General features: G+C 36.1%; 2 protein-coding genes across 5 annotated transcripts; one reads left to right on the forward strand and one right to left on the reverse strand.

Annotated features, from left to right (window-relative positions):
- The first annotated feature begins 5,058 nt into the window (after nt 1-5,058).
- LOC113707016 (protein NDL2-like) lies at nt 5,059-9,416 on the forward strand. 3 transcript variants are annotated; one of them, XM_072063828.1, is made up of 11 exons: nt 5,059-5,461; nt 6,602-6,701; nt 7,127-7,224; nt 7,333-7,421; nt 7,641-7,701; nt 7,809-7,895; nt 7,990-8,067; nt 8,143-8,199; nt 8,336-8,391; nt 8,654-8,789; nt 8,862-9,416. In XM_072063828.1, the coding sequence occupies exons 1-11, from the start codon at nt 5,396-5,398 to the stop codon at nt 9,081-9,083; spliced, it is 1,050 nt and encodes a 349-aa protein (XP_071919929.1). In that variant the 5' UTR covers nt 5,059-5,395; the 3' UTR covers nt 9,084-9,416. The 3 variants fall into 3 exon arrangements, with proteins under 3 accessions (XP_071919929.1, XP_071919931.1, XP_071919930.1); XM_072063830.1 differs by lacking the exon at nt 5,059-5,461 and adding an exon at nt 5,724-6,132; XM_072063829.1 differs by lacking the exon at nt 5,059-5,461 and adding an exon at nt 6,179-6,486.
- Nucleotides 9,417-11,475: 2,059 nt separating this feature from the next.
- LOC113705690 (homeobox protein ATH1-like) lies at nt 11,476-18,058 on the reverse strand. Of its 2 annotated transcripts, none has more exons than XM_072062267.1 (5): nt 16,803-18,058; nt 14,210-15,434; nt 13,232-13,587; nt 12,177-12,237; nt 11,476-12,053 (listed from the first exon to the last, which is right to left on the reverse strand). In XM_072062267.1, exons 2-5 carry the CDS (start codon nt 15,365-15,367, stop codon nt 11,889-11,891), a joined length of 1,740 nt encoding a protein of 579 aa, XP_071918368.1. In that variant the 5' UTR covers nt 15,368-15,434; nt 16,803-18,058; the 3' UTR covers nt 11,476-11,888. The 2 variants fall into 2 exon arrangements, with proteins under 2 accessions (XP_071918368.1, XP_027083411.2); XM_027227610.2 differs by having other exon boundaries at nt 14,210-15,384; nt 16,803-18,057.
- Between the last annotated feature and the right edge of the window lie 1,660 nt (nt 18,059-19,718).

Consider the following 19,718-nt stretch of genomic DNA (forward strand, 5'->3'; position numbering starts at 1 on the left):
AACATATTTAAATCACATCTACCTTATTATACGAACACACGCAGTCACAATTACTGCATGTCTTGTATTTAGACACTTTTCAAATTAATTACACTTCTCCAATATGGTGGTAGGCCATGAAATTTTTGCAAGCCATCTTAAATTGTTCAATATATATTGCTATAATTAGGAAGTATCGAGGTTTAAATAAATCAGAAATTGAAAAAATGGTTCATTGGAACAATCCAAAGTGTATCACATGACTCATAACTGGTGATTAGGGTAGAAATCTTTTGTTTTTTCTTTCTCTCTTTTTTCTCCTCTTACTAACACACTTTAACACTCCATCAAAAAACCTGATCATTGAATTTGTCAAAGTAGAAGACATAAAAAGCTAATATTAACCATGGATGACCAAAAAAAAGATCAAACAATAGACTTGATTTTTAGTAGGATCTTTATACTGATCAATCCACAATCTTGACCCGGTTGCCTCCGTCGCATTCTGATGGTTACATGTAAGACCTCATTGCATAACCTTACTTATAATTAAAGTGTTAATCAATAAACCCAAATTAAACAGAAAAATCTAGTTTTGTAAGCCAAAAAGAAAAAGAAAAAGAAAATAAAATCCCTAGTCTAGAAGGTAGGTTAATGAGAAGACATTTTAACACATCATGTACTTAACTCAGAGATCTGAGTTAAGTTCGAGTCAAAGATTCCCAAGAAATAGACCGGCTAAGCATACTTACCATGAATACTTTATGCTCTAATACTTAATTAATCAACTGTCCTTAATTAGTACCAGTGGACTCCCCGCACCAAGGAATTAAAATATGAAAAAGTTATAAGGCAAAAGAGAATTAATTTGCCAGAAATTGCTTATCTGTAATTTGTTCCTACTATAATTACACAACGAAGTGAATACAACATTCTCTCAATCATTGGTAATCATGTTTTTGTGTTGGAACTTTCTACCCAACCACGACCAAAAAAAAAAAAAAAAAGATTCCAATTCTGCCGGATTATATACGATTCGGGTTCGAAAAGTGGATCCAGAACGACTCAAATTAGTTTTTGACCAAATTAATGGACAGTTGAGCTGTACAAATCGGCAGTCTGCGGGGTGATTAAGTAATAATATTATTTCGTAATTAAGTAAAACGGAGAAAGAAATGGAAAAATCTGCAGAGTAAAAAGTGCATAGAAAAAAATAATAGTTAGTTTTCTTTAATTGAGATTATGACCTTTAATTACAATTAAAAAATGACTCCTCTGGCCAAGATTTGTGAAGTCTTGATGGAATGGAGCTTGCTTCTCAGCGGAAAGTTGCTGATAATTGGGTACATGATAATAATTGTCAGCCTAACTTTTTAACACTAATTTTGACATTTCACATACAAGAATAAAAAAGGACCGACGTTCCTTCAATTGTAGTAGTTTCCAGTCATTGTTTAACTATAATTGGATTCGGTATAGTTTTTTGACCTGGAAAGTTGACGTGACTACACTTATTAAGAAAGCATTTTGCCTAAGACTATTATTATTGCTTATTGAGATGATAATAAGAGAGAAATTTATCTCCTTATATGGAGATATGTCGCCCAAACTAATTCCACACGAAATTAGCAAGAAATCAATACAATCTTATACGGGTGAATCTAATCAAATCACACAGCTCATCAAAACATATTACTAGAATTTTAGAGATTTTTTTTCCACGCAAAAGGCTTTGTTCGAAAATGGCATTTCGTTGGCTTCGTTTGAATTATCTATTTTTTGAAGTGTTTTTGAAATATTTTACTATAATAATATATGTGAAAAACTTTTATTCTAGAGGTTTTTTGAAATATATTTTGGAGTATCTTTTAAAATTAAAATATTTTAGAATATTTTTTAAAAATTAATACCACCCACCCACAAATACAACCACCACCAACATTACCCCCACTCGCTCCCTCCTCCTTTTTCCTCCCTCTTCCCCTTCCTCCTCCCTCTTATTCTTCCTTTTCCTCCACCTCCCAACCTTCCCCCTCCCCTCCTTGATCTGGTTGCAGCGAGAGAAGGGGAGGGTTCCATGGTGGGGGATGGGAGGAGGAGGAGGAGGAACAGGGAGGGGGTGGTGGCGGTGGTGATGGGTGATAGCGATAAGTAAAAAATGTTGTAGAATTTATTTTTTCGTGTATATTTGTGAGTTGTTTTTAATATATTGTATGGATGAGATTTCTTTGAATTGTTTTTATTTATATATTACTATAAAATTGTGTTTGAAAAACTTGTTTTTAAAAAATAAGCCAATCCAAACGGAGCAGTTGTTTGTGCAAGTAAAGTTTTTATTAAAAAAATGGGATTTTGTTGTTTGTACAAGTAGCGTTTGTTCAGTTAATAAATTCTCGTTGTGGTTAAGTTAAGCCAAGCACTTTTTTTCCAATTCGTGGGATAATAATTATAAAGGATTTGGCTAATGCATGCAACGAAATTAATTTGAGCATGTATATTTACATAGGAAATTAGATGTAATTTAAATGCGTCATGGAGTGTTTATTTAACTATTCGTTAAAAAATTAAATTATTTAAATGTGTTAAAGAAATCAGTAGTTAGTTTCCATTTCTGCCCACGTGATTGGTATGCCGTGCCGACGGGAGAAAAGCTTTATAATGGATGAGTCATGTACTTATGTCAGAGGGTTGTTTGTCTATTTGCCACCTGCAAGTTTGGAAGAAGAGGTTATAATTCGTGCGTGTGTGAATATGAGGAAAGCAAATGTGAGGATCGAGGACTGCCTTAGTTGTACCAATTGAAAGGAAAGTGATGCCTTGTACGTGCTCTTAATGGTGTGGACCTTGCTGAATGCAACAGTGCCTTGCATGCCTCGCCTTCAAATCTAGGATCCTTTGGCACAAAAAGCACTTATTAGGCACTCACCGACGTGAGTTGATTGAAATGGTCAGCACGGGCACTTTTTTTTTTTTTTTTTTTTCCATAAAATGTTGTGTATTTGAATTTGATAATCACGGATTATTTCTTCACAAAATATTGTATATTTGATTTGGTTGTCGATACGAGAACTGTATTTCGAAAACATATCCTGATCTGTGATGGTGATCGGAATCAAATCCATTAAAACATTTTTTCACGAAAAAAGGTTTTCAAATCTATTCAACGTGGTTTGCCAAATATGTCTGAATTTGTTTTTGCTTCCTTTTTAGTCTTGAATTGTATTATTCTAATGATAATCCGGTGCAGCAAAGGAACCTTCAATAATATGTACAATGTATATTTGAGCATTAAATGTTGAGCTTCAAACTATAACTTGAGTAAATGAGACTCGAGATAACCACTGGGCCAATGGCTCAGTGGTCACCAGCAGCGAAAAAAATCTAAGGGTTGTGTCATAGTACTCCCTTGATTTAGTTTAAGGGTTGTGCCATAACATTTTTTTGATTTAGTTGGGTCTGTATACCCACTAGTCCCTACAACAGCCTTCTTAGGCTCTCCCTCCCCCTATATTAAGATAGAGTAGGTTATACAAATGTATCGTTGCTGACAAAAAAAAAAAAAAAAGAGACTCGAGAATGAAGGTCATGTCAATATTTTCATGGATTTGGCTTCAAAGTTTGTGAAACCTTTCTCTTTTTTTTTGTTTGTTTGTTTGTCTTCTTACTTGACATTTATTTATTATTATTATTATTATTTTGTTTTGAAGGAGTCGATAATCTTTTGTGGAGGTAGAATTAATGCTTCAAGTAACTGTGACTTTCACATTACTATTTTTTTACCATTTTTCAAAAGGGATAAGTATTCAACAATTTTCCCAAAATATATCCTGCCTCGGAATTGGACTAGTTTTGGGGGGTGTTCGTCATTTTGATCTTACTCATATTATTGACTATTGAGTATTGCGGTTTTGCCCTTGGTTAGGAAGTCTTGCCAATGATTCCCCCACGGGTCCACCACCTCTACATGCGCGTATTTCTTGTGCCAGATTTGAAACCTGAGCTCAGCTATTGGATTTCACATCACAACAGTCAGAGATTTTTTTTTTATAGCATATTACTACTATTGAAGTTTACTCAGGAGAGGCCGTTTGACAAATGAGTTTTTTTAGGTATTTATCTAAAATTTTTTTGTAATTTACTGTACTGTAGAAATTTTTGAAAAAATTTACAAAATGTGTAAATTTTTGAATATTTTGAAATGTATAATTTAAAAACTTCAAAATTTTTTGAGATTATTGTAATTAAAATTTTTAAAAAACTTATAACGGACAAATTTGATAAAAAATTCAAAGTACCAAAGGGCAACTTTCCAAGGTCGGTCATTTCACACAAGCGACTTCCTATTTTACCAAACGGTTCTGTTTGTTTGTTTGTTTGTTTTTTTTTTTATATAACTTTTGTCCTTCAAATGTACTTGCATCTTCAAAAATACCGCTTGAGTATATTACCAAAGAATCCAACTTAATTTTTTTTTCCGCCTTTTACTGACGGAAAAAAGAACTCAACTAGGTTATATAAGGGTCATCATGGAGGAAAGAAAATGCAGTTAGATGAATTGTTTATAGTATCGTATATCTTCTTCAATTTTTTTTTTAAAAAAATTGTACACATGGGGTTTCATAGAGATTTAAATATCTTTCAGTGATCAATTTACCTTTGACCAGTATGTTCACCTACTAAATCATATAAATTTTGAATAGCTATTTTTTGCAATTTTAGTAGAAAAAATGTGCTGCAGTAATTTAATTTATGTGAGATAATAATATGATTAAAAAATATATTCATAAATACGTAAAACCCCCCTCCCCTGGCAAAAAAAAAAAGGAAAAGAAAAAGAAAAAATAAAACCAAGTGGTCAATTAGTGGAGGTGGAAGCATAAAGAAGAGAGAAGGGCAAGCATGTCCTTTGACACAAATTTCTGTCGGCCTGAGGCTAACCATGGTTGAGTAATTGAACCTCGAACCTCTGTCTAGTTTGGAGCTTGGACTAGTGGTGAGCGGTGACTGGTGAGAGCGTCGGTGACCCAGTGAAACGTTGGGAGTTCAACTCTGTGGCGACACACGGAAAGTGACGTCTTTAGAAAACTTTAACCCAAAAAAAAAAAGAAAAAAGAGAAATGAAAAAGAGATACGCAGATAAATACAAAAAATATAGGCAGTAATGAAATGATAAATAGAGATGAGAGTGAGAGAAAGAGAGAGCGAGAGAGAGAGAGAAGAGAGTGAGATAGAAACGAAGGCAGGAGAGGATTGGTACATGAGCCATGGAAGCCGAATCCAATGCGTTTCCATTTTGAGATAGAGCAAGAATAAACGAAAAGGAGAAGGAAAAGCTTTGGAGAGCTGGGGCTGGGGTGTTGTGTGTTTCTAGAGAGAGAACGTGCATAAGGGAAGAGAACCGTCGGCGGCGAGAAGAATGGGGGACTCCAGCGGCGACTCCGTTTCCATTGATATGGAGGACGCCATGTCATTTGCCAGGAAGGTTGATTGCATTTTCCATCACCCCACATTATCGTCTCGATTGTTTTCATCGCCTTGATTTTTATTTTTTACGCCCCCCCACCCCCCCAACTTCCTTTTTTTTTTTGGAAATGTTGCTTTCTACTACTGTTAATAATCTTCTTGAAGGTCAATCTCCTGAATGACTTTCTATTTCTCTTTTTTTCTTTCCTTTTTTTTTTCTGGGTGCCTCATGATTTAATGCACAATAATGATACTAGCCATTTTGGATTTATCAAATTGCTTTTATATTTTTTAATGATGATTTTTGATGAGAAGAATTGGAGCTGTTTAAGCTGCATTTTCATCTGCGGTGCACTGGAATATAATCCAGTTTATCTTTCTTCCCAAAATATGTTGTTTGCATTTTAGTTTCCATTTAAATGGGATTATTCTATCCGGCATTAATAGTAACTTTTGTTATTGCTGATTCCAAAGTTCTTGTGAATTTCCAAATATAGGAGTATTTTAACTTCTGCAGAATATACAGGCCGTTGGTCCTTTTTTTTTTGTTTTTTTTTTCTCCTTTTGGTTGGTGTAAATGACGAAGTATAGTACCATTACTACATAGATTTCAAATGTTTCTAACAACTTAGAAATTTTTTCTAGTTCTTGTTGTTATGATCACGAGAAGGTGAAAGAGATCCCAGTTTGGTATTTCGTTTTTCTATTTATCACACCAACATATAACTAATCTTCCCGCCTATGTTTGTTATTATTGAAGTTTGAGTATGCGCAGAATAAACTATAGTCGCTGCGTGTACTCTTTTTATGTGGTAGTTTATTTCTAATAGCTTTGAAATTTGGATAGAAGCTAGCGTTAAGTTTTAAAAGCAAGAAAACATACAAAATTAATTACGTTAGCCAGTTAATTGGCATGAGCTAACTAATTACGAGATTACTTTTCAAGGGACAAATGGCACATGGGAAAACTTCATCTGGGAAGTAGATTGATACTTAGCGTGGCTTTGCATGATATATCCATTGTTCCTCTTTTCGAAGCAAAAAGTATTGGATCGAAAATTCTTTTGTTTTTTACTACCGGAAGCTTTGGTTTTTTGTTGGGCTTGTTTGTTTTGTCTCATCAGTTCTTTTGGACTAAATCCAAGATATGTGCATCCAGGAGCACCTTGTCAAGACTGGCCGTGGTTGTGTCTCTGTTTCTGTGGTTGGAGATCCAGACAAGCCGGCTTTAATTACTTATCCTGATTTGGCTTTAAATTGTAAGGAAGCCTAATTGATTTTGTTTTTTCATGACAGTCGTTATCCATAAATTTGTCCATATTACTGGTAAATTATCTGTTGTCTAGCTGTGTAATCCAATTTGTCCAAGAGCCTTTTAATTTTTGCAGGGATTGTTTTACATTTTTGTACAAATAACTCTGACGGACTCAATCCTGATACGAGTTTTGTCTCGAAATTTATCCAAGAATTTTTTTATGCTTGAACCAAGATGGTTGCATGGTTGAATTCCCGAATAAAAGAAACATTTGCTTTGAAATGGTTGACTTGGGAGTTTTATAGTTGTTACTTGCTGGCTTCTTGTTCTTTACTTATAGCCTCTGGCTGGTTTAGAGACAATTAAATCATCCAACAGCTGCTAAGATTTAACCTTTTTTGTGTGTTTGCTTGTATAATTTTTGAACAGATATGTCCTGTTTCCAAGGATTGTTCTATTGTCAAGAAGCATCTTCCATGCTGTTCCATAACTTCTGTATTTACCATATCAGTCCTCCTGGTCATGAGGTCTGTGAACTGGGTGCTGTGTGTAACATATTGGTTATCCTTTATGAAAGACTTCTATTATTGCTTGTATCGTTGCTTATATTGTATATCTTTCAAGAACTATTTCAGTTGGGAGCTGTTGCGATAAACCCTGATGAGCCAGTGTTATCTGTTGATGATCTAGCTGATCAGATCGTTGATGTCCTTGACTATTTTGGGTAATATTTCTGTTGCATTTTCTTGCTTAATCTGCTCTTTTTGTATTCGTGACACTAGGTTAAGACATATGCATTTATGTACTTTGGAGCATATCACTTTTACTATGTTTTGATGATTTACCATCTTGTCAAACACTTGACTAGAAAGCTGTTTCCGGGAAATAAGAAGCTTGCTGATATTCTTTTCCTTCTTTTTGTCATTTGTGTATCTTAACCCAGACTGGGCATTGTGATGTGTATGGGTGTAAGTGCTGGTGCTTATGTTCTCACTCTGTTTGCTGTAAGTTGGGCCAGACTATTTGTTCCTGCTTCCCTATTCAATGAAACAAGCTTGAGATCTGCTGTCCGGTGTCCTGACTAACTTGATGGTTTGTGACTGTGCTGCAGATGAAATACACTAAAAGAGTTCTGGGTTTGATACTCGTTTCTCCTATATGCAAAGGTCCATCTTGGACAGAATGGTTGTGTAACAAGGTTCATTGATAAAATTGTTTAGTACTCTTGTCTTCATCTATAATTGTTCATTCTGTATGGATTGATAACACAAGAAATTGCGCACCACTGACAGGTGATGTCAAATTTGCTTTACTTTTGTGGCATGTGTAGTGTGGTGAAGGAATTATTACTCATACGGTACTTTAGCAAGGTAAAGCTTCATTACTTTTTCATAATAAACCATCATAAATTGATTGGTTTGACTGGACTTGAAAATCATGCGCAGGGTGTTCGTGGCAGTGCTGAAGTACCTGAATCAGATGTAGTTCAATCATGTAGAAGAGTCAGTCACCCAAATTCTGCTCTTGTGCATTTCATTTTCAGTATGCTTGTCTACTACAGGAACCTCTAAAGCGATGGTTATTTGTCTTGAGTTTATCATTTGTCTGACTTTTATTGTGTGCTGGTTCTTATTGCAGTTTCTGGGAGAGAGACAGAGTCCAAATGTTTTGCGGTTTCTTGAGGCTATGAACGAGTAAATACTTTTGCTCTTAAGTTCTTTTAGAGTATGTCTTTACCGCTAGTATGTTAGCCTGGAGATTTGTTCCTGCTTCTTCATAGGAATGGACAGGAATCAAATCCTCTGCATACCCAAGCACCTTGCCTAGCTTATCTATCTCTATACACAGATAGATAGGTATACTGTTTGGGTTTTTTTTTTCCCTTGAGTTTTATCTTTGGGGTGTTTTCTGACGTGGTGAATCTGTACCCTTGTTTTAATTAATTGTGTCTTGCAGGAGACCAGATATTACTGATGGTTTGAGAAAGCTAAGATGCCGATCCTTAATATTTGTTGGAGAAAACTCTCCTTGCCATTCTGAGGCACTTCATATGACTTCAAAACTTGATAGAAGATTCAGTGCCTTAGTCGAGGTATTTATACGCTCTCTCATTAAACTCTGCTTTGGCTGCATTCCTGGTAACTAAGGTTGGATTACTGTACAGGTTCAAGCATGTGGGTCAATAGTCACTGAGGAGCAGCCAGATGCCATGGTGATACCATTGGAGTACTTCCTTATGGGGTATGGCTTTTATAGACCATCTCCATTCAACGTTAGCCCAAGAAGCCCTTTGAGTCCGACTAGCATCTCCCCAGAGCTCTTCTCACCAGAAAGTATGGGATTGAAGTTAAAACCAATAAAGACAAAGATTTCTGTAGAAGTATGAGAAGAATGAACACGCGAGGCATTTTTTGTTTCTTTGTATTTTTGTAGTTAAGGAGGTTTATCATGCCACTACTTCATTGAAAGGAACTATACCAGGAGAAGAGGAAAGTACAATAGGTCTGTAGATAAAATTAAAAGATAGAAAGCAAAGCAAAATTAGGATAGAAGAGATTGAAGGGGCGTTTTTTCTTTTATTATTTTTCCTCAAAACCTGTAAAATCACAAGTATTAGTCAGATGTATCTACGGTATCTGTAAATCCCTGAATAATTATTTGTCGAGACAGGGAAATGAAGATAATAAAAAGCGGGAGAAGTTCTCCTTCAATTTAAACAGTCTGCATCTCTTGTGCATCTCTTTTTGGCATGTATTTCCCTTGTTTCTCTTCCAATGCAGCATGCTTCTACCTTCTGCTATGCAAGAGATCTGTTACAGAGGCATCTGAAATTGAGATTACAATCAGCTCTATGATTTCCATTCAGGCATTTACTTGCACCATGACTGGGGACCTTACCATTATATCAGCAGCTAGCGCAATCAGCTTGCTTCCTGAGTGTAATTAATAGGCCAAGGGGGGAATTTGAGTTTCTTTGGAAAATGAGGATGATGGAAGTGACAAAGACAATATGGTTGCAACTGATCTTTGGTACCAGTGAACAATTATGGATAGGAACAACATATTTTAACATATTCAATCTGGTCTGGTGAGAGGAGTTGAAAGGGTTCTGGGATACAAACTCCCAAATAGTACTGGCCCCATATAAATATTACTACCAAGCAGTTAGATATGCAAATCCTTGAAGTCAGAATGTGCAGGGAATTAGTAAATGAGCAAATAAGATTCAAGAAAGTGTCGGTAGGGGTGAGATGTCACCTTGTTTTCAGTTCAGTTGCTTTTCCTTGTCCAATAGGTAGGAGGTTCATTGTCCATGACTGTGAGTGAGTAGAGAACGAGTTTAGGTGTGGCGTTGATGTCTTTTGCTTGTCCCAGCATCACAATCACATACAATTTGCAGAAAGGGAAAGGGAAAGGGAAAGGAATAGTTAATTTTTGGGAAAAGGGCAAGGGAATAATAATTATTATTTTTTTGAGCCCATCCATAAAGGGAAAGTTGAAAACTGAAGTTTTGGAAGATATTTCTTCAATGTGTGTGTCGGCTCCTCCTCATAATGGTTTCTGTATAGTGAATTAAACTCATTTTTTTCTCAACAAATATTTTTCACAAGTCATTTGTTTGGATTTTATTGCGCCATGAGACGTGGAAGTAAATATATGAGTGGATGCAGTAGCCTTCGCATGCTTCTTGATTTCAAATGGCACATTTACATCAAAGTGAAGGAGAAATTTACAGAAGAAGGGAAGGCTGGTGGGCTCGCAGCATTTCTCATCTTTTGGCGTACTGCGGTGTATGATCTTTTCCAATCACCGGTGGTACGCAAGTACCATAGAATATTTTGCTTCGGAAGTTGAGCTTTTAACGAGTTGCATCTTAGGCCATGTCACGTCAATATTCTATGTCTCTTCTTTTATTACACTTTCACTCACAATGAATTACGCTTCACAAGATATAATAGCATGATCCATAATTAATTTTTTAATTAATGAACGGCCCACCAATTACTCATCTTTTGCACCAATTACTCCTCTTTTAATTTTTTGATAATGGGTGGCCTACCTCATTACACGATACATGCTGCAACTCCGTTGGAGTTGCCCTTAGTGTTCACCGTTCAGACTTACGGCTCGAATTCGATCGATGAGCTATTATGAACGTTATTCGAACTCAAACTCAAATTCGAGTATTTTTTGAATTCGAGCTCGACTTATTAAACTAGTTGAGCCGAGTTTTGGCACGAGCTCAAACTCAAATTTGTATTTGAAAATGATTTAATTATATTTTTTAAAAAATAATACTATTTACAATAAGTTTAATTGTATTTAATTTTTAAAAAATAAAACTAATTTTATGGTTAATTACTTATTTAAAAAATAAAGTGCCCTCCCCTTTAAGTTTATTTGATTCTATTTACAGTTCCAAGTAACATATGTTGACAAATAAAACAAAAGGAGGAAAAATATTTGAATTAAGACAGCAATATTTTCAAACTTTTACAAGTGTTTAAAAATATTAATTTTAAATTTTAACTTTAATTCAGCAATTGAGATATTTCAATTACAAATAAGCATGTAAATAGCTTCAAGTCTCGAAGATTAAAATCTCCATAATTTTCAGGATAGAATATGTAATCATGATAACCTTGTCATATAACCTTGTCATATAAACATATGTCATATGATTATGTGCAAGTTAAGTGTTTAAAATGGTTTACCAAAATATGGACGGTAGGTTCATCAAAGGAAAGAAGAAAAGTTTATTTTAAAGCAGCTTCAAAGAAGATGAGACTTTTTTTTTAATTACCAGCAGGGAGAGATGAGACTCGAGAAGTGGAGAGGGGATCAATTCACAAGACTAGATAATTCAGTTTCAATATCCTAATGGTTGCTTGGTTTGAAATTCATATTCAGGGTTTATCTAAACCCTGAAATTTATTAGTCACGTAGAGGCAAAATGTGCGTTCATGCATTGCAATAGCCACATCCCACCATCTAACCTGCGTTCCCTGCATCACCAGTGAGGCATCGAAGACAAATAATGAATCGAGAGACGGAGGGGGAGAGAGCATTTGCAATGACATAACTAAGTTGCCTCGTAGGATGCCATGAAAATTTACAGTTCCGGTGTCCAGTGACTTGTCAGCACGGATCTTTGCTGCAGTAGCCAAAAATCAAGTCCCTTTACCACTTTTCAATACATCGAAAATCTTCCATTCTCGAGGCTCACTCGACTTCTTTGGTTGCTATTCGTTTCTTCGTCATTGTGACGAATTTTTCTTCTATTCATCTCAGAATACATTTCCTCTATCATTGGCTTCCAAAGTCGTACTCGAGCATTTATAAACCAATTGGATACCTGCTTAGGACAACTTACAAACTCAGGTATTGATTAAGAAGCCACCAAATGATGAAAGATAGCCAGCCACATTCCAGTTCTTGTTCGAAAACAAAAACTGAAGAGCCGAAAGTTTTAGTTTACCTGGCTCCTGGTCAAGCCACTTTTCATTGCAAGCAAGTGCTTCTCTGCATCCTTCGGATACCTGAAATTCATGGGAATACATACACTAAGCTACAGACCTCAATTTAGAAAATGATGATGATAGATTCCATGTTTTCGATTGAACCGTGATGCTCCCATATGCTGAATCTTGTCATCTTTGTCTATGAATCCCCAGATAAAAAATCTTTCCAAGAACAAATTGTTTGTGCTGCATATTTGCCGGAGAAGGTGGAACAGGTGATGGAACACAATTGAAGCATGCAGAAATGTGGAAGAGACTTGTAACAAAAATATAGGATTATCAAGCAGGGAAGGAAGATTTGAATTTCAATTTATCTCTTGAACAACAAATAACAAATTGTTTAAGGTTGTATGTTATATGCCAAAAAAAGAAAAAAAAAAAAAGTTACAGATGAAGGAACAACTACAACATGCGTCCAATTTGATATGTGTGTGTGTGGGTGTTTTTTTTTCCCTTTTTTGAAATGTGCATGTAATAATCAAAACACTCTTCGTTGAAATTTCTTACCACCTTCTTCCATGTCTTTAACATGATTTAGCAGTCTTAATATGAAGAAGCTTTATTTGAACCATTGAGGCACACGGGGCCATTTCCTTCCGAGACAATGTTGGTGCTTTTAACCTGAACTTAGAGTCAAGGTGTTAAATTTCTGAATCATCCTCAGTTCCTGTTAGGGTGATTCTGAAGCAGTCCGTTAAAGAAGGCCCTATACCCAACTTTGACCAAAAACTCGAGCTATTAGGTAATGGGTCCATACCTATGTCTATGCACTTTAGTTATCTCCTCAAGCCAGTAGGGGAAAACATAAAAACCAAACCGACCATGAAACTGAAAATTCCTGATTATTGCCTAGAAACACAGTCAATGGCACAATTCAGAAAGGAGTACACCATAGACAAATTAACCGGCTAGTTGGAGGAGGATGTTTTTAACTCACAGATACAAAAAGGAATCATGCAGTCATTCTGATGGATTGATGCAAAAGCAGGAATTCATAAGTCCAAGAACTCACGGGTGGAGGAAGTTTTGAAACATCCAGGCCCTCAAGACAGAAACAGATCTTTCTGGCAACCCTCTTTGAGGCCTCCATAACTGATTGTCTTTCCTTTTTAGCTGCTGAAGTGCCCATTGCTTCTGGATGAAAGACGCCTCAAAAGACTCTTCATTTTCTCTCACTACTCCTTGACTGAGATGTGCTCCCATTGCAAGAATGTGGTTGCTAATCCTCTCACGTAGGTTCTTATACAAGATAGAGATTGTTTGAAGAGCAAAACGAGCATGTATAGGAGGGTCCAACTCAGTCACAGCATGAAATGCAGAAATGACGGTATGTATCTCGTCTAAGCATTCGTTGTATCTATCATCAACCTAATAGAAGTGTTATAGAACATTACCAGGTGTTAAGTCATAAAAAAGGAAACATAAGCAGTAACATGTTTGGCACAAGTGAATATGAGGACAGAAGCATCATAGAACTAGTTCCCATCACACTCTTAACACATCATGAATCCAATAGAAGGCAATCAAAGACAGGCAAAATAAGTTCTTGTTAAGAAGCCAATTCACTCAAAACAATTTATGACTTCTTCAGCCAATAATGTTGGCTTATAACAAAAGTAGCTTCTTATTGAATTATGTTTGGCTGCGGATCAATGGAAATTCCAATTTTGAAATCAGAAAGAAAATAAAAGATGTGGACATGAATGTGCTCCTATACTAGAGGAAATATATGTGAAAATGAACATTTTACGCACAAAAAAGGGAAGAATGGTGCATCTCAGATTTCCTCTAGGTGTTTCTGTAATCCCTAAATTTCCATTATGTTGTGAAAGGAAACAGACTGTTCCTGAAATTAAAATAAGAATTGCCCCTTCCTTTCCCTTCTCTCATCCTTCCCGGGGCATTTTGCATGCCAAGTGTAATCCATCATAAAAACTAAGTATAAAGCAAGTGACATATCAATCTTGAAAGCAAAAGTTGCACCACATACCGCTTCTAATAAACCCAGCAGTTGCTTCTTCTTTCTTTCTGCATTTCGTCCTGGAAGTACGGGATCAATTTGATATCTTACTATGTTTGATGCATCAGAAAAGTCTTCAGAAGCTGCAGATAAATATCCTTCTACAGCAGTGCAACTTGAAGAAATTGAAGCATCTGCCCTGTCTTCCATTCCAATAGCAGGAGACTTCATCAGGTCAAGACTTCCAAGAGAATAGGCAGCTATCTCAGCGAGTAATTCTTGCATCACATGGATATATCTTGACCCAGATAAGAACTGCGAAAGCTGAACTGGCCTATAAGAACCAAAGCCCAAAGAAAGATTCCTATTGCAAGAAGTTTGTTCGGAGCCCAAACATCTTTCACAAGGGCTACTGGAGCCGCAAATTTCGGAACACTGATCCTGGATAGAAGTCCTGTGTACAACAGAAGGGTTTGTCATAGCAAGGCTGAGGGACAGCTCGTTACTCAACCTAGAACAGCCTGAGGGACTGTCAGAGTCCAAATTGGCATTTTCTGATGTTATCCACTCATTTGGATAGAGGTTCATCATTGACTCAAATGGTTGCAATCCAGTCCTTCCCACTGCTGCCCCTGCTAGCTCTGGATGAGCAGCAAAATTGTTAAAATCCCATTTTGTGCTTGTAGAAGCAGGTAAACCATCATACCCATATCTCATAGAGCTGTGAGATGGATTTAAATTGTCAGCATTGTCATTTAGGACAATACTTCTGGGTATTTCCAAGGGGTAAATTAAAGGAGCAGAAGAAACAGGTTTTTCTAGATTCTCCTGATTATCAGACCTTGCAGCCAAAAGGGTGGCAATGGATGCAGCAGAAAGGGGCATTCCCTCCATATATCTATCCTGAACTTGAGTACTACTGATTTGATGTGATGCTCCATATGGGACAACCCCCATAGGTTCTCTTTCTGGCAGCGTGTTTCTTAACATATAAGAATCAGAGATCCTGCCAGAATTTGGCTCATGGATCCATGCTTGTGAACTGGTGCCGTCACCCTGCACTACTGAAGGCCCAGGAATTCCAGAAAGTATCCGGTCTCGGTTGTTCAACACAATTAATTCAGAAGAGCTGAGGAAGTTTGCATCAAATGGATTTCCAGAACTTGGTTCAGTCATGTCTATTGGCATATCGAATGCATCAATTTCTGTTATGTTGACAACCAAGCATTAACCCAAAGGAAATTGATAGACAGCTCTGAAAACATTAACAGTCGGTCTTGAGTTCAAAACCAAGCCCTGTGCTTAAAGACTATTAACTAACTGTATTCTTAATTAAAAAAAAAAACAGTTACTGCACTTGAAGCAACCTGTTATCCGGATAACGAAGCCTCCCAAGATAAAGTACCAATGCTACTTTCATTGCTAACTAATTTTTCTTTTTCTTGAAAATTTTGAAAAAGCTCGAGGAGCTTCAGAGTAGCAGGGATTAGCTAGTAAATAAAAATAAAATTTTAAATTGACAATCAACTGAATCTCCAAAGGTACAATTTATTCAAACTCAAGACCACAAGCCATTGACTGTTCTTATGTACTTCTCTTTTAACAAGTACAATGTCTCTCACATGGCCAACACACGTTAATGCAGTTCTATGAAGAGACATGTGAAGTTTCATTACCATTACGAGTAAAAACAAAAACAATCTAAATCAATATCGCTATTTGTATTTGTCTATTTGGTAACTTCCTCTCCATGAACAGGAGGCCTGGAATTCTCCAAAATATCTTTAGAAAGAAATCATTATTGACTTCTCAAAGCAACATTCCCTGGTACTACATATTACTCCTCAGTAACAAGAGCTATTCGGCCATTAAATGATGTACCAATAGAGGAAACATGATGTGAATTCAGCACAGGTAGCATGCTAGATAGAAGGGGTAAGCCAAGTTGGAAAAAGATTCATTGCCCATTGGGCGTCCAATCTAGATTTCATCCATAATAATGATTAAGAAAGAGAGATTTCATCTTAGATTGTTTGTCAGCAGCATTTATTTACATAAAATGCACGTGCTTAAAATAAACTACAGTACAAGTTTTAGACAGCAAACTGCCAAACCACATTTTGTACTGTTTAATAAAGGAGTGTGAAGCCGCTTATGGAACTAATTAATTATGCTATGTAGCTTATACTTAGTATTTTTTCAGACACGAGACAAATCCATTTTGATTAAACCACTAACCAGCATTTCAACTTTTCAAGACAGTCCAGTCCAATGACAGGAGGTGAGGAGAGTCTAAAGGGGTCCGTCATCAATGGAACTAGTTAAAATTACAACAGCCTAACACATTACAGCAACAACAAGAAACAGGCAAACGGATAAGAGTACAAAGGCGTAGTGGGGTACCATAAATATAGATACATTACACAAATTGAAACGCAAAAAAGAAGTTTAAAATAAAAATGCATAAAACTGAAGCACAGAGAATTAAGTAGGCATGGAAGACATGAGAGTAACACATTTGATATCATTACTATATTCAGGACTGCAAGAATGCCAAGGAGACGCACAAGAGAAAGAGAAACACCAAAAGTTAGGGACGTTAAGAACAGGTAAGGTAACCAACCTTGATTGTCTTTGTAGAGGAAAGATCAAGTATCTTGAAATAACCAGTCTACTGGATAATGGACCTTCCCCTACTAATCTTTACCAGCCTTGTCAAGAGAATATACTGGATGAAGATATGAGAAGGTAGATTGGTAGGATACTTCGCCTTACAAGGGACCTAAATTGTTGCTGATACTTACCATTACAAGGAAAAAGGTGAAAGCTTGAAAACGTATACTTGGGCACGGGCACTACATGTAGGTTTCCTCAGAGAATCCAAAAGAATCCTGTGTAAGCAGTACTGTGAAACTCTCATGAAGGATGCTCATGGGTTTTCCCGGCTCTCCCCAAACAGTACGACAAATCAAAGCCCGCTAAACAGTGCTTAAAAGAACCCCTTTTTCTCGGTAATTTTTTTGAAAATTTTGATACACCTTGAATATTGAAGTAGTGCTAGTATAGAGTCGGGTAGAAAAAGCCAAGGAGTAGTGTACTACACCACTGCATTAACCCCACCGGCTTTAAAAATGCAGAAAGTGAATACTTAAAGAAGGACACCAACGCAAAAAGTGAGCTGTTTTGCTTGCATGAAGAGGAAAAGTGTGGGATTTTATTCAAGAATCCAGAACCCAAGAAACTCGGTTGACAGAATCTCATACATAACCCATGAAGAAAGAATCATGATGCATCATTTCATCATTTTCCCTCTACTCTCTGTCGTAGTCTTCAACATAAACTCGCAAAGAGCTAAAGGCTTCAACAATGACAAAAGTGTTGATCATCATCACTCACAAGCCAGGTTATCATTAAAGGGAGCGAGTTAAAAAGGCGAAAATAATAGGAGCTTCTGCAGGGATCATGTATGGAAATGGAGAAATAATGAATGAACCTGACCCCATTATTAAAAAAGATAGAGAAAAAAAACAGCCACACAACACAAGAAAGAAGAAAAAGTCATCAGGAAAAAGATTTAATTGCTATTGCTACTGCTGCTACTACACTCTGGTGCTGCTGTTCCACTCATTTGTTTTGCAGCCTTTTTATGGAAGGGCCCATGCATTAGCATCAGTACTTCTCTCTCATCTGTTGCGGTTTGTGAAGAGGGCTCCTCATGAATCTGATCTCCTTTGTCCTCCTCCTTACCTCTCATCATCTGCCACCCTTCCCTGCCACTGCCAACCCCATCATCATAATCTAAATATCTGGATTCCCTCCTGTTCAAACTCCTGTGCGTGGCAGGTCCTAGTCTTATTATTATCTCACCATTTTTGAGAAAGAGAAAAATAAGGGGGAAAAATGGAGTCTTTACTTTACTGTTTTAGAATATATAAATGGGACGCGAAGAGTACGAGTGCCACCCAATGCGATGAGAAACAAGAGAGCAAAGGGTAAGAAAGAAACATGCTTTCGTTACCTGAATTTAACAACTAAGAAATAAAAGCAAGTTGATGTGAGGGAAAAGGGCAGTGGTACTAGCACTATTCCACCGGCAGTGTAATTTTGTCCTAGTACTACTTTTTAGTTTTTTGGAGTGTGTGAAAAAAAAAACAAAAGAAAATAAAAGTTTATATTTTTTTAATTATTTTTTTATCTCATATACATCAAATTATTAAAATATATTTTTTTAAGAAAATTTCAGTAAAAATAGTAATTCAAATGAAATTAAAAAATTTAATATTTGAAATATATTTTATCGAATGGTCAATGAAAGGCCATGTATAGAAAGGATGATGCAAGCAAAATTGGAGGGTTTTGGGGAAGAAGATCTGATATGGAGATCTTTGACGAATTTATTGGTGCAATTTCGATGCCTATCCACTGCTTTGATTTTGTACGGCTGGGCCTGACTGAGACAGCGAGAGATAGAGAGAGAGAGAGAGAGAGAGAGAGTCATACTTTGGCTTTGCATTCATACTTCAAAAAGGAAAGGGCATGGGAGTGATATAACAATCCACTTGATCACTGACAATATTTCACATATATCCTTTGAAGTTTCAAAGGTTATGCCTTTGCCCCTGGAAGTTTGGGCTATTTGCGTCGAGCCATAAAAGGTCCATAGACCAAAAAGTCTAAAATCTGCCAAACCACTCTCTCTCGAGTGGGGATGTGGGGCGGAAATGATTGCAGTAAGCAACTATTTCAAAGGTTGATAGTTAAAATTTGGCAAATATATATATATATATATATATATATTTTTTTTTCATCTTGTACATATTATTTTTCATACTACATGTGGAGTTTATAAAATTTTATTTTATAATTATGTATTATACAAAATAAATTACATCATGTATAAATTGAGTTATATTTTATACAAATACACAAAATCGATCCGCACAGTTTCTCGATTGATTGTTCCTACCCCAAATTCCTTAACAAGCGAGAGTATTGTTTGTTTCTCAGTTGGTTATCAGGGGAAGAATTATTGATTTAACAGTTTGTTTTGATCGAAGATTATTTAAAATAATTATTTGTGAGATAATAAAAATAATTAAAAATAATACAATCGAAACAGTATTTAAAAATAGTTGTTTCGTGAAGCTCATGTTCCATTTTCATCAAGATCAATCTTTGGAGTCATTCCGCTTGTTAGGTATACCATTTGTTATTTTTCTTAAAAAGAATTAAAAGCCTCCAGCAAAGTATCACTATAAGGTTTCTCATTCTTTTATTTTCTGTTACATGCGATGTTTTTCTATGATTTTATGCAAAGAATCATAGAACGGACCCATTGAATTTTGAGCTAAATATGTTTTTTTGATTGATAGCATGCCAATCGCTTGTCCTTTCTGACTCCTGAGTCATACTCTTATTCCTACCTTTTGATCATCTTCATTAACTCCATCTAAATGAATAGAGTTTGGTTCAATCTTTTAGATTCAGATCGAGACCTATTAAATTTAGTGAGACCTAGATTCAGATTCAAATTACTATG

The sequence above is a fragment of the Coffea arabica genome, chromosome 8c, assembly GCF_036785885.1.
Source record: "Coffea arabica cultivar ET-39 chromosome 8c, Coffea Arabica ET-39 HiFi, whole genome shotgun sequence".
NCBI lineage: Eukaryota > Viridiplantae > Streptophyta > Magnoliopsida > Gentianales > Rubiaceae > Coffea > Coffea arabica.